The 15,634-nt window shown below is 36.1% G+C and overlaps 1 protein-coding gene across 2 annotated transcripts in view; it reads right to left on the minus strand.

Annotated features, from left to right (window-relative positions):
- LOC118019387 (inositol polyphosphate multikinase) overlaps positions 1-15,634 on the minus strand; it is a 44,728-nt gene that overhangs the window by 21,337 nt on the left and 7,757 nt on the right. For both annotated transcript variants that reach the window (XM_035018515.1, XM_035018506.1), the window contains exons 2-3: positions 9,284-9,369; positions 3,347-3,443 (exon numbers count right to left, since the gene is read on the minus strand). In XM_035018515.1, coding sequence (XP_034874406.1) covers positions 3,347-3,443; positions 9,284-9,369 — 183 coding nt within the window. The remainder of the gene's footprint in view (positions 1-3,346; positions 3,444-9,283; positions 9,370-15,634) is intronic.

Genomic DNA, 15,634 nt, shown 5'->3' on the forward strand with positions numbered 1-15,634 from the left:
TCTTCTTATCCCAGTAGCACCAATTTCTCCATTTATAGTCAAATAAGAATATTAGAATTTTCAAGGCCTTCTTACGTAACATGCATCCTCTCAAATCTATATGGTATTATTTTCAATTTTTGGAAGAAAAGGTAGAGCTCAAGAAGGTTAATGAGTTAACCAACTTCACAAAATTCGGAAAAAAATCAAGGTAAAAAGCAAGTCTTTTGACTTCAAACTTACTGCTCTTTCTGTTTTAGCATAGATGTCCCTCTATTTAGTACTGAAAACCAAAAAGGTTGTCGATTGCTAGCAAGTCCTTGATTTTTAAATCATATGCTAGTAATTCCAAACTATAAAATGTTATTTTTAATTGGAATACTTCTCTCACCTAGATTCTTTCTGTATACTCTACTTTTCAAAATAATGATGCTGTTTGAGTATGGAGGTTCCTCAGAAAGTTGAAAATAGAGCTACCCTACGACCCAGCAATTGCCCTACTGGATATTTACCCCGAAGATACAAATGTAGGGATCCGAAGGGGCATATGCACCCCAATGTTTATAGCAGCGATGTCCACAATAGCCAAACTATGGAAAGAGCCTAGATGTCCATCAACAGATGAATGGATAAAGAAGATGTGGTATATATATACAATGGAATAAAATCTTGCCATTTGCAACGACATGGATGGAACTAGAGAGTATATGCTAAGCGAAATAAGTCAATCAGAGAAAGATAAGTATCATATGATCTCACTGAAATGAAGAATTTGAGAAACAAGACAGAAGATAATAGGGGAAGGGAGGGAAAAATGAAACAAGATGAAACCAGAGAGGAAGACAAACCATAAGAGACTCAATCTCAGGAAACAAACTGAGGGTTGCTGGAGTGGAGGGGGGTGGGAGGGATGGGGTGGTTGGGTGATGGACATTGGGGAGGGTATGTGCTATGGTGAGCGCTGTGAATTGTGTAAGACTGTTGAATCACAGACCTGTACCCCTGAAACAAATAATACATTATATGTTAATAAAAAAAATTAAAAGAAAAATAATGATGCTGTTTGCTTCGTTATTCTACCCCTTCCTAACAATGTTTTTAAACTGAGTATTTACTTATCTAGATGTCCAATCTAGTACCATCCTCAGCAACCTTCATTAATCTTTCACTGTCACTTTACTGATAAGTATTGATTTGCTCAAAATTAAACAGCAACCAGTAGCAAAATTTAATGGAATCCAGTTATCTTATGTTACAATGGAAACCTCTACAAAGTAAAGGTGATCATAAAGATTTGTGAAATAATTTAAGTAATGTGCTGATCTGAATCAGGGATATACTGTACATTTGGGATGAAAAGACAAAGAAAGAAAAGAAGGAAGGAGGAAGAAAAGAGAAAAGCTCTTTTTTTTTTTTTTTTTTTCATATTACTGAAATACAGAAGAATCCTAAATACCCGGGGAATCATAGATTTACTATTACCTAACTGAGGATACTCAGGGAGATACCATGATTCCATACAAATGACATTTCCACACCTAGTAAATGAGTATTAGAAAAACAACTGATGAACAAGCCCAAGCTGGAGCCCCTTCTCTCCCTGTTCTCAAAATGCAGTTCAAGTACTATCTACAGCAAAAAAAGTGTAGCTTTTTTTTTTTAACAAGCAAATCACTAAACTCCAACATTGATCTGCATAATAAAAAAACTGGGAGTTGAGCCTAATAATTTACATTTTAACAAGCCTCTGGGTTATTCTCAAACTCAGTCAAGTTTGAAACTCTTCACCCATTCATCAACCTTCTTCAATCATTAAGTAGTCATGCTACTTGTTTACTTAATCCTGTCTGCTCTGTCAAAGGCTTTGAAAAGGCAAATACTCCTTCAAGTATTCATTAAGAAAGAGATGCTGTGCCCTTACATAGATCATTTTGTCCTTTAACCATGAAACTTAGCGGTATTTTTTTAAAAGATTGCAATTTTTTTTTAAGGGGGAGGGGAGCAGAGGCAGAAGGAGAGAGAATCTTAACCAACTGAGCCACCCAGGCATCCCCAGGAGAGAGAATCTTAAGCAGGCTCCAAGCCCAGCATGGAGCTCAATCTCACAACCCTGAGATCATGACCTGAAATCAAGAGTCAGATGCTTAACCAACTGAACCACCCAGACACCCCTAAAAGATTGCAATTTAAAGCCTAGAACGAGATACAGAGGGAGTTACATAAAGAAAATATTTTTCTTGATTTTCCTACTCAAAATGGAAAAAGAAATTACCCAATAAATTAGGGAAAAAGAACATCTATAAATTAACACAGTATTAAGTACATAGATTTTTGTATTCAATTATAACAAATTGGTCATTAATTTTTTTTAAGACATTTATTTTAAAGAGAGAGAAAGAGTGTGCACATGTGAATGGAGGATGGGGGGAAAGGGCAGAGGGAGAGGAAGGGAGAGAGGGAGAGAAGTAGACTTCCTGCTGACCACAGAGCCAACAGGGGGCCAGATCTCATGACCCTGAGATCATGACCTAAGCCCATATCAAGAGTTGGACGCTCAACTGACTGAGCCACCCAGGTGCTCCGTTGGTCATTAATGTTATACACCATTTAAGAAACTGGGTATGAAAAGCAAAAGTAGGGATGCCTGGGTGGCTCGGCCAGTTAAACATCTGCCTTCAGCTCAGGTCATGATCTCAGGTGTCTGGGATGGAGCTCCCTGCTCAATAGGGAGTCTGCTTCTCCCTCTCCCACTGCTGCCCCCTCCAACCGCTCATGCTTGCTCTCTCACTTTCTCTCTCTCTCAAATAAAATCTTTAAAAAAAAAAGTATTAGTAAGATTTCCTTAATGAAGTAGAGAAAAGACTAGAAAGAAAAACACATATATTCTGTCTGTATAAAACTAGGCTTAATTTTATATAAAGCCTTTTAAAGATTTTATTTATTTATTTGAGAGAGAGAGAATGAGAGAGAGAGCACATAAGAGGGGGCAGGGTCAGAGGGAGAAGCAGACTCCCTGCTGAGCAGGGAGCCCGATGCGGGACTTGATCCAGGGACTCCAGGATCATGACCTGAGCCGAAGGCAGTTGCTTAACAAACTGAGCCACCCAGGGGCCCTATATAAAATAAAGCCTTTTAAACAGGCACTGTCAGGTCATGATCTCAGGGTCCTGGAATCGAGTCCCGCGTCAGGCTCCCCTGCTCAGTGGGGAGTCTGTTTCTCCCTTTGCCTGCCACTTCCCCTGCTTGTGCACTGTCTCTCTCTCAAAAAAAAAATAAGTAAATAAAATCTTAAAAAAAGTAAAAAAATAAAATAAAAAGCCACTCTCATGAATTAATAGTAAAGGATGAATTTTTAAGAAAAGATTACCGTTCGGTGCAGTGGGAGGCGACCAAATGCCATAATATTTTGGCAAATATTTTCGTAGCTCTAAAAGAATTCCATCAGTACAGTCAGCAGCATAAACCTGAAACAAAGAGAAATATAACATTTGCATGATAGTTTCTTATAATGCTTTACAATTGCCCTACACATTTCTCAAGTAAAACAATACTGTTGAATCATAATTTATCTCGTGTGAGTTTCAATTGGAAATACATTTGGAAGCAAAAAAAAAGATTATTGTGTGTCTCCAACAAAAAAGTATGTATTGTTTAGAGCACATTTTTCTTGGTTATCTAATTCTAGGCTTTCACTGTCCTTGAACTATTTTACAACTAAGTAAGTTGTAGATAAAACTTTCAGCAAATGCAAAATAACTCTTGTCCATTGAAATGTAAATAAATTCTGTCCAGAAGAGGTTCAACTCACTTCCTTCCACCTTCCACCACCCCTCATGGGAGGGCAGATATATATATTTATTTCAACTTCCCTTTATTCCTTATAAATTTGTGCTTCTTTGGCTTCTCTTTTGAACCCGTTTCAATATCTGCTTGGTTCCCTCATTATACAATGAGTTTAACAAAATCTTTAACATATATTTATTTTATATCTGTAAGGGAGTTATGATTTTTTTTAAATATTTTATTTATTTGACAGAGAGAGAGAGCACAAGTAGGGGGGGTAGCAGAGGGAGAGGGAGAAGCAGGCTCCCTGCTGAGCAGGAAGCCCAATGCGGGGCTCGATCTCAGGACCCTAGGATCACGACCTGAGCTGAAAGCAGATGCTTAACCAACTGAGCCACCTAGGCACTTGGGAGTTAGGATTTTACCTTTAAAAAACTATCCTTTAACTCAATGTAAGTCTAATTATTGCTCATTTAATTCCTTGATTTATAACCAGTAATAATTCTAGAAAATACTAGAAATGTTCACATATCCTGAACTAGATTCTTAGTTTTTTTCCTAGAAGAGGGCAAGAAAATATTTTTGGTTTAAAAACAACTTGTAAGGCATGTTATCCAATGAATTCTCACAATATGGTCTACCTAATTATCCAAAATCATTAAAGTTCACTAGTATAAAATGCTTATGAAATCTTAGTGTTACAATTCTATTTGTCAAGCCATATTCATGTCAAGTAGTTACACATAAAACAGAATTCTACAGAATAAACTCAAGTGTGACAGAATCTATGTGATACACTGTATTTCCCAGCTTTCACTATTGAAATGTGAGCAGAAGTGATATTTATTAGTCACTTCTAGACCAAGGTAATTAAGAGAAGGGTATACCTTATCATCCCTTTGTTCCTGGCATAACATCAGTGACGGCAGAGTGTTCATGATGACATAAGAACAGGATGGAGGAAGCAAGTATATCTCTATGTACTTGAAGTCCATGATATATTTGTAAGTAAAAAAGATAAAAGAACCAGAAGAGTATATATAAGAGGGGAACTTTCTCTTCTTACTTTAAATATTTTTTTTGGGGGGGTGATAAAAAAAAACCTTTCTAACTAGAGAAATGTAGGATAAAATATAATAAACATTTTCTTAAATGCTTAGCTGAGCTCCCAAGGAAGAGAAAAGGAAACTCATAGGGTTCTAAAATAAAGAGGGAACCAAAAGAGTTAAACTGAGCAGTGAAGTCTGGGCTTCATAAAGGTCCACTCTGAAGACTTGAACCAAAGGATCTCTGAATTTAGGGACTCAGCATAGATAAAGACAGAGTTACTATACTGAAACAGGGAGAGTAAATGAAAATCTAACTCCTGAAAAGTAAAAACACTGTCATCCTCTCCCTTCCCCTACCATTACACTCTAAAAAATGCTGGGGGCCAAATTGATCAAGAAAAAGATAGAAGCAGCAAATAAACAATTAATATTAGGAATATAAAAGAAGTCATATATAATCCAACTATATTTTATTATCACATTGACAAAAGATATTAAAAAACTGAATCAGTGGTTAAAAATATATCCCTTCCCAGGGGCACACCGGTAGCTCAGTAGGTTAAGCATCTGACTCTTAGATTCAGCTCAGGTCCTGATCTCATGCCTCATGAGATCAAGCCCTGTGTCCGGCTCCATGCTCAGCAGGAGTCTGCTTTGATAGTCTTTCCCTCTGCCCCTTCTCCTGCTCACACTTTCTCTCTCTCTCAGATAAATAAATAAATCTTAAGAAAAAAATCCTTTTCCAGGAAAGAAGGAACGAAATGAAAAAAAAAAAAGGATAGGGTAGAAGACATGAACAGACTTCTCAAAAGAAGACATACAAATGGCTAACAGACACATGAAAAAATGTTCATCATCATTAGCCATCAGGGAAATCCAAATCAAAACCACATTGAGATACCACCTTACACCAGTTAGAACGGCAAAAATTGACAAGGCAAGAAATAACAAATGTTGGAGAGGTTGTGGAGAAAGGGGAACCCTCTTACACTGTTGGTGGGAATGCAAGTTGGTACAGCCACTTTGGAAAACAGTGTGGAGGTTCCTCAAAAAATTAAAAATAGAGCTACCCTATGACCCAGCAATTGCACTACTGGGTATTTACCCCAAAGACACAGAGGTAAGAAGGGCCATATGCACCCCAATGTTCATAGCAGCAATGTCCACAATAGCCAAACTGTGGAAAGAGCCAAGATGCCCTTCAACAGACAAATGGATAAAGATGTGGCCCATATATAAAATGGAGTATTACTCAGCCATCAGAAAGAATGAATACCCAACTTTTGCATCAACATGGATGGGACTGGAAGAGATCGTGTTAAGTGAAATAAGTCAAGCAGAGAAGAGTCAATTATCATATGGTTTCACTTATTTGTGGCATATAAGGAATAGCATGGAGGACATTAGGAGAAGGAAGGGAAAAATGAAGGGGGGGAATCGGAGGGGGAGACAAACCATGAGAGACTATGGATCCAAGAAACAAATTGAGGGTTTTAGAGGGGAGGGGGTGAGGGGGTGGGTTAGCCTGGTGATGGGTATTAGGGAGGGCATGTATTGCGTGGAGCACGGGGTATTATACACAAACAATGAATTATGGAACACTACATAAAAAACTAATGATGTACTGTATGGTGACTAACATAACATAATAAAAAAAGAAAAAAGGAAAGGAAAAAAGACAGACAGCTGGCTACACTGATGATTTACAGTTAAGTTCTATCAAGCCCTTAAGGAACAAATCCTTATCTGATACAAATTCTTCCACGAAATAGAAAAAGAAATGCCCCTTGGCTCATTTTATGAAGATATAAGAAACCTGATATCAAAACCAGACAAGGGAAATATGTGAAGAAAATAATAATTCAATCTCATTTTTGAGAATAGGTGGAAAAAATATTAAATAAAACACTAGCAAACAAAATTCAGTAATGCATATTATTAAAAAATTAGGGGCGCCTTGGTGGCTCAGTCATTAAGCGTCTGCCTTTGGCTCAGGTCATGATCCCAGAGTCCTGGGATCCAGCCTCACGTCGGGCTCTCTGCTCAGTGGAAAGCCTGCTTCTCCCTCTCCCACTCCCCCTGCCTGTGTTCCCTCTCTCACTGTGTCTCTCTCTGTCAAATAAATAAATAAAATCTTTAAAAAAAAAAAAAAATTAAAAGGACATGTAAAAGTAGGTTTTACTCCAAAAATGAAAGGTGATAATAGATTAGAAATCTATTATGGTATTTATATCAACAGATTAAAAGAGGAAACTCATAAAATTATTTCAACAGATACAGAAAAGGTAGCCGAAAAATATTCAATACCCATTCATGTCTTAAAAAGTTTCTTGAAATAAAAATAGAAAGGCTGCTGTGTATCTTTCCCTTTTTCCAAGAAGCTAACTTCAATCAACTGCATCAGTGGTCGTCTCTTGTCCTCCTGCTATTGTCTCTTAATGGTACAAGACAGTGGAGGGTAGGAAAAGGGTTAAGGTCAGGTTATTTACTTCTCTAATTCCCTCCTTCTCAGTTCATACCTTCTTGTAAAGTTACCTTCCCTGAGTTCTAGTTACCACTCCCTTTCTTTGCCCTTTCAGGCCCAGGGATGGTATAGCATTATCTCTTGCAGGTGGCCTTAAACTGTGACCACACCTTTGTAAACAGTCCTTTTATTAAACTGACACAGGGCACCATTTGTTTCTTGACAGAGTCTTGACTCACAAAGAAGGCAATTTCTTTAACCTGGGAAGAAGTATCTATCAAAGAAACAAGAGAGAAAGCCATACTTAAAAGGAGAAATATTAGAAGCACTTCCGTGAAATGAGAGGAAGATACCCTCCCTCCCATCATTGCTTCTATTCATCAATGAACTGGAAGTACTTGAAAGAAATATATGGATTCAAAAGGAACAACAACAACAAAATACCCTTCCAATCACAGTAGCTTTAACTGTCTACATAGGAAACAATTAGAACTGGTAGAGTTCAATAAGATAAAAGAAATACAAATATCTATTTCATTCCTGTATATTAGCAATCATTGGGAAACTTAATTCAAAAAAATATTATTTACAATAGAAACAAAAAATGAGGTACCAAGAATAAATTGAACAAATTACGTACAAGGCTTTTACAGAATATAAAATACATTCTTCAAAAAAGAGGCTATGTGTAGCAGTTAAAAGCACATATTCAAGAGCTAGACTGCATACATTCAAATCCAGGGACCATCATTAACTATTTGAATGGATCTTGATCAAATTATTTCAACTAATCATGCCTTCATATGCACATATATAAAATGAGGATAATATAGTACCTAACTCACAGGTTTTTGTGAGGATCAAACAAGTTAATACTGGAAAAGCATTTATAGTAGTACTTGTTTTTTGTTTTGGCTTGTACTTGTTGCCTCTAAAATAAGTAAATAAATCTTTAAAAGAAAAAAGAACATTATGCTAAACAAAACAAGCTAGACACGTATTATATAACTCCATTTATACAAAATATCCTGAATAGGTAAATCCATAGAAAGCAGATTAATGGTTGCCAGGGATGGCTTAATAGGTACAAGGTTTTCTTTTGTGTGATGAAAATGTTTTGTAACTAGACAGAGTTGATGGGTTGAAAACACTGTGAATGTACTAAAAAGTATTCCTAGTCATAGAGTTAATTAGATGTTAAGTATGCCCTTTCCCCCTCCCCAAATTTGGAGTTTCACAGTACACATTAGCATATTTAAGGTTCTAAAACAATCCTGTAGTAAAAATAAAAACACTTATTTAAACTCAGCACTTCTGAGAAATACAAATGGGCTCTCAGATAAGGGGTTTTTAAACTGTAGGTCAAAATCCATTAATTAAAATCATTTTAGCAGCTCAGAATAAGGATCTCTCAAAAATGAAGTAGAGGGGTGCCTGGGTGGCTCAGTCGTTAAGCGTCTGCCTTCAGCTCAGGTCATGATCCCGGGGTCCTGGGATCAAGCCCTGCATCAGGCTCCCTGCTCTGCGGGAGGCCTGCTTCTCCCTCTCCCACTCCCCTAGCTTGTGTTCCCTCTCTTGCTGTGTCTCTGTCAAATAAATAATAATAATAATAAAAAAAATGAAGTAGAGTAGCGGCACCTGGATGGCTCAGTCAGTTGGGCTGCTAACTCTTGATTTCAGCTTAGGTCGTGATCTCAGGGTCATGATGGAGCCCCACGTTGGGCTCCTCACTCAGCACGGGAGTCTGTTAGAGATCCTCTCCCTCTGCCCTTCCCCCTCCCCCTGCTCATGTGCACGTGCTCTCTAAAATAAATAAAATTTTAAAAATGAAGTACAGTGGGAAAATACTAGACTGTATCAATAAAGATAAGCATTGTATTTCATAAAGCTTTTGTTTCAGTCACATAAACAATACACCAGGACATGCTGTCAAATGTATTTCTTACCTACTCATCAGAAACTATGAAAAACTCTTTGAATACAATGAAACAAATCTTACCTTACTTACCATATTATAGAATTCCAGCTCCCTTGGACCCCTTGGAGGTGGCTGTAACTGTTTCAAAACTGTGCCATCTGGATGTTGCAGGATACCTACAAAACAAAAATCAGCTATTTTTTAATGCGTTGATAATAGTATACCTTGCATCACAGGGTTAGATGTGTTCCTAAAGTTACAGATAAACCACTTTCATAAAAATTTTAACATTTAACCAATACATTTCAGTGCTTGTTATACACAAAGCACCAGAAAACAAATCCTGAAGTGTGGTTTTATTGTCTCAAACTACTATTCCCCTTAGAGCCCGCTCAGACTTTCTAATAAATTTAGAATGTATTTCTAAATTTTATAGAAATTCTTCAGTAATGGTCTTCAGGGAGAAAGTAATTTATAGTTAAACAAGAAGTTAAAAGCAGTAGTGTAAACTGAATCCACTCTTGTAAACAGAAAAAAACATACATGTTAAAAGTGGTATTATATGGACTTCCTATTTTGTAACTTTTTTATAAGTTTCTCTCATTTATCACAAGAAAGCAACTATAAAATTTTTCCTGGTTCAAATGCATAGCCACTGGGAAAAGTGGGGACTGAAATCAGACACCAAGCCTGAAGCAGGAAGGGGCAACTTCTCATAATCAGCCCACTCAAAGGAGGAGCCTTTTCCTAAAGCCATCACATATGTACTACCACTGGCTGTGTCCCTACACCATGAAGACTGATTACCAAATTTATATGCTAAAACCTTAAATTTTCAAATACTGAGATTTCACAAAATCATGTGTTAGAACACAATAGGACTCAAATAAGTATCATAAGGAGAAAAGAGAATAGGTCAGAAAAAATTTCTGGACTTCTACTTTCACCTAAGATACAGAAACCTAAAAACCCCATCCTAAGACTCAGGGTCATAGGGCCTACCTAATATTGAAGCTGGACCAAGACAACAAGAAACACCTCCTACAGCCTTGCATCAGGCTAGTAATCACCAAGTAATAAGCAACAGTAATCTACATTTGGAGAAAAGGCATGAACATGGAGAAAAACTATCTCTGAAGCATGAGTGCACGAGGAAGACATAAAGCAGAGGGTTAAACAGGAATGTTGAGAAAAATCCTCTGGCAAATCAACCCCACTCTAAACAAAAGATTACAGAAGAAAAATTTCAAGCCTGTGGTGCACTGAAGGTGTTATTAGTCTGCTCCAGCTTCCATAACAAAATACTGTAGACTAAGTGGCTTAAATAACAAAAATTTATTTTCTCACAATTCTAGAAGTTAGAAGTCACAGATCAAGATGACAGCCTATTCATATTCAGCTCCTGGTGCAAGTTTTCTTCCGGGCTTGTAGACAGCTGCCTTCTCATTTTGTCCACACATGGTGGAGACAGTGAAAGAGAAAAGATATTCTCTCATGTCTCATATTTTATAAGGACACTTATCCTTTTGGATCAGGCCCACCCTTATGCCCTCATTAATCTTAATTACTTCCATAAAGACCCTCTCCAAATACAATCATATTGAAGGTTGTTCTTTCAGTGTATGAATTTGGGGCAACACAACATACAGTTTGTAACAGAAAGTAAGTATAACAACAAAATTCAAACCTGGCTCTATTCCTGACTAGATTGGCTCAATCACCAACACTAACTGCCTAGCAGAAGAGTGCATTCATTTTGGTCATAAATACTGTTTGCCTTCAGTCTCACATGTGATGTCCCCAGAATTTAATAAAAAATTACAAGACATATGAAAAGGCAAGGGAAAAAAACACTACCAAAAGAAGATGCAACATACAGAACAGTTTCAGAGATGACACAAATGTCAAAATTATCAAAGGAACTTAAAATAACCACAACTAACATGTTAAAGATTATAATAGAAAAGGTAAATAACATACAAGCAATGATGGGGAATTTTAGCACAGAAATTATAAGGGTCAAACGGAATGTTAGAAGTGAAAAAGGGAGTGGCACCTGGGTGGCTTAGTCCGTTAAGTGTTTGCCTTCCGCTCAGGTCATGATCCCAGGGTCCTGGGATCCAGTCCCACATCAGGCTCCCTGCTCAGTGGGGAGTCTGCTCCCCTCTCTCCCTCTGCCCCTCCCCTGGCTTGTGCTCTGTCCTCTCTTGCTCACTCTCTCTAATAAATAAATAAATTAAATTTTAAAAAAAGAAATGAAAAAGAAAGTTAAGAGACAAAAACATGCTTTCTATGGGCTCATCAGTAGACAAAATATAGAAGAGGAAGGAATCAGGGAATTTGATGACAGGTCAACAGAAATTACCCAAACTGAAACACAAACAGGAAAAAAAAAAAAAGAGTGGAAAAAATTAGAAGAGAGCATCTAAGATCTGTGGAATAATATCAAACAGTTTAAGATAACTATTAGAATCCTAGAAAAAATAAAAGGCACACTCATGTTCACTGCAGCCATTATTCACAATAGCTAATAAGTGGAAGTAACCTAAATGTCCATCAACAGATGAAAGATTAAAAAAATGTAGTATATACATATAATGGAATATTTTTCAGCCTTAAAAAAAATTCTTCATTCGGAACCTTGAGGGCATATGTTACGTGAAATGAGACAGTCACAGAAGTACAAATACTGCATGATTCCACTTATATAAGGTATCTAAAGTAGTCAAACTCTTAGAAACAGCAATTACAATGCTGGTTTCCAGGTCCTACAGGGAGGGAGAGGGGGATTTGTTGTTCAAGAAATATAGAGTTTCACTTTTGCAAGATGAAAAAGTTCTAAGAGATACGTTGCACAAAAATGTTTGTATAGTTAACACTACTACAAAGTATACTTAAAATGATTACTATGGTAAATTTAATGTTGTGTGTTTTACCACAATGAAAAAATTATGTAGTTAGTGGGACTACAACTATGTAAAATAAATCATGTTAAAATTTCTATCTGTGGTTTGAACATTCTAGGTAATTTTTACTTCTTTTGTAACTTTGTCCAGAAGTTTCTATGATAAACACACTGCTTTTACTATTAGAAAAAATATATGACATGAGAAATTCAAATATGTTAAAATGATTACATATTCTATATAATCTCAATTATATAAACAAGTTATTGAAAAAGATGAAGGGAAAAAAATTTTAAATGACAGAAAGGGTAGGAGGAAATACTTGACAACACAATATCTAAAATGTTCTAAAACTAATGAAAAACCTAAAAACACAGAGCCAGGGAATTCTAAATAGGATAGAAAATACAAACTCCTAGACATTTTAAATATAAAGACACAGATGAGTTAAAAATAAAAGGATGGGAAAAAAGACTACACTAGCAAGTACCATTCATAAGAAAGTTAACATATTATCATATATCAGACTATGTTAATAATAGACATAGAACTCAAGAAAAAGGAATGTTATCTTACGTAAAAAGGGACATTTCATAATGATGAGTCAATTCATTTAGACACAACAATCCTAAATGTGTGTACCTAATAAGAACTGCAAAATACATGAAATAAAAACTGACAGAACTGAGAAGATAGACAAACCCGCACTCTCTCAATAATTGATAAAACAAGCATACAAAACATTAATAGTGACACATACAACCAAACAACAGTATCAAACAACTTAACCACACTGACACTTACAGAATGCTCTATCTAACAGAATATACATTTTTTCATGTACAAATGGAACATTTACCAAGATTGACCATGTACTGAATAAATTTAAAAGGATTGAATATTCTCTGCCCATAATGGAAATAACAAGATATTTGGGAAAATACCAAATAGATGAGAAGTAAACACACTTGTAATTAATCCATGGATCAAAATTCACAAGGGAAATTAAAAAATAGTTTTAACTAAATGATAATGAAAACTAACATAACAAAATTTGTGAAATGCACCTGAAGTACTGCTTAGTACTTACAGGAAAATGAGTAGTTTTAAATGCTTGTATTAGAAAAAAGAAAAAAAAAAAAAAGGTTCTAACTTATGATGCTAGGAAAAAGTAATATATTAACCCAAAATAAGTGGAAAGACAGGAACGAATAAAAACAAAAACAGTAAGAATGGACACCAGAAAAAAAAAAATATCAATGAAAAAGATTCTCTGAGATCAATAAAACTGATAAAACTCCAGCTAGATGGATCAAGAAAAAAAATAAATTCATTATTAAGAATAAATGAAAGATGGGATATCCCTATAAATGCTATAATAAGCATTAAAGGCATAAGACAATTATGAACTTCATACCAATAAATCCAACTTAAATAAAACGAATACATTCCTTTACACATAAATTATTAAAACACAAGAAGTAGAAAATCTGAGTTGCCCTATGTCCATGAAGAACACTAAATTCATAATTTTAAATATCTTGAGATAATTGTAGACCAAAATGGGTTCAATAGTAAATTCTATGAAACATTTACAGAAAAAGGTACCAGCACTCTTACCAAATTTTTTCAGAAAACAGGAAAGTGGGTAACATTTCCCCACTAATTTTATGAAACCAGCATATTTTTTTAAAAACCCCAACAAAGACTTAAACAAAAATTATAGACAATTATCTCAAATGAACATAGTCATAAAAATATTTAATGAAACATCAGTAAACCTAATCCAGCAATATATACAGGATAATTTATCATGACCATGGGGACTAATTCCAGGAATGCAAAGTTGGTTTAAATATTTCAATATGAGTAAATATATTGATGTTTTGGGTAAGACAGAATTCTCAATGAGAAAGAAGAGATATATAAATATAGAACAGGGGAAGGTAAAGAACAACCCTGTGGTATTAGGTTTAAATTATAGGTATAAGTATGAACCCAACTTTTAAAAAATGTGAAATTCTGTATTTTTTTTTTTAGATTTTATTTATTTCTCAGAGAGATAGAGAGAGCACAAGCAGGGGGAGCGGCAGGCAGAGGAAGAGGGAGAAGCAGGCTCCCCACTGAGCAGGGAGCCCCATGTGGGACTCGATCCCAGGACCCTGAGATCATGACCTGAGCCTAAGGTAGACACTTAACCAACTGAGCCACCCAGGTGTCCCTGAAATTACAGATTTCTTAGTCTAATCTGCTGAAAGGACAAACAGCAACCACACCCAAGGAGCAATGAGTATACCTGGTGCCCATACTTTGGTTTTTAAATACCATTTATCCCTAAAGGAACCAGGTTCTTGAAGAAAAATAAGCTTGTTCCAGGGCTGGAACAGAGAAAGTACAAGATAAACACAGAACATCTTTTTATGCTGAAACTGAGAAAACGCTTTAAAAGAAAAATGGGAAATGCTGAAAAGATCAAGGAGCCAGCTTAAAGAAGCTCCCACTGCCCAAATTTGGGACAATCTGAGCATCAAAATAAGCAGTAACAATAATGGGTAAGATCCATCAACTGAAGTCTTCAAAATCCTTATGATGAAAGAAAGCAAGAGAGAGAAGGGAAACCTACAATTCCCTAAAGTAGAATGCCAACTAACAAATTTAACAGGAATGACAGAGTTAGAAATCAGTAGTTTCAATTCATAGAGTGAACTGAACTACCATTTTGCAACTACCATAGTAGTAGGTTGGTCAAATACTGTCAATGGATGTTTGTAATGCTGGGTGAAAACTCTGATGAGGAACAGGATTTTAACAGTGTCAAATAGTCTCTTTATTCCTCTCAAATTACTTAATTATAATAGGAAAAATGAAAACTTTACAGTGGAAAACTTGGAACGTATCACCTAACCAGGTGATCAAAGTCATGTAACCAGTAATGCAACGGACATCCTGTGCTTAATGATATGATGCTTCAAGAACACAATACAACGCACATAGTATTCTGACCAAAAATGCATTAATCTGAATCTAATCATAGGAATCTGACAAATATAAAAGATATTCTAAAAAAGCCATGCTTATACTCTTCAAATATTTCATAGTTATGAAATATAAAGAAAAAAATGAAAAACTGCTCCAAATGACAGGTAACTAAAGAGTCCTAATAACTAAATGCAGTGTGCAGTCTTGGATGGGGGGGGGGGTATTGCTATGAAGGATATTACAGAAAAAAATAACAAAAGCCTAATGTTAAATATTCTCAATTTGATCATTTTACCATGGTTAGGTAAGAAAATGTTCTCATTGGGGCGCCTGGGTGGCTCAGTCGTTAAGTGTCTGCCTTCGGCTCAGGTCATGGTCCCGGGGTCCTGGGATCGAGCCCCGCATCAGGCTCCCTGCTCTGCGGGGAGCCTGCTTCTCCCTCTCCCACTCCCCCTGCTTGTGTTCCCTCATTCGCTGTGTCTCTCTCTGTCAAATAAATAAATAAAATCTTTAAAAAAAAAGAAAATGTTCTCATTTTTAGGAGTTACTTAATTAT

The sequence above is a fragment of the Mirounga leonina genome, unplaced genomic scaffold (assembly GCF_011800145.1).
Source record: "Mirounga leonina isolate KUSES-001 unplaced genomic scaffold, KU_Mleo_1.0 Mir_108, whole genome shotgun sequence".
Taxonomy (NCBI): domain Eukaryota; kingdom Metazoa; phylum Chordata; class Mammalia; order Carnivora; family Phocidae; genus Mirounga; species Mirounga leonina.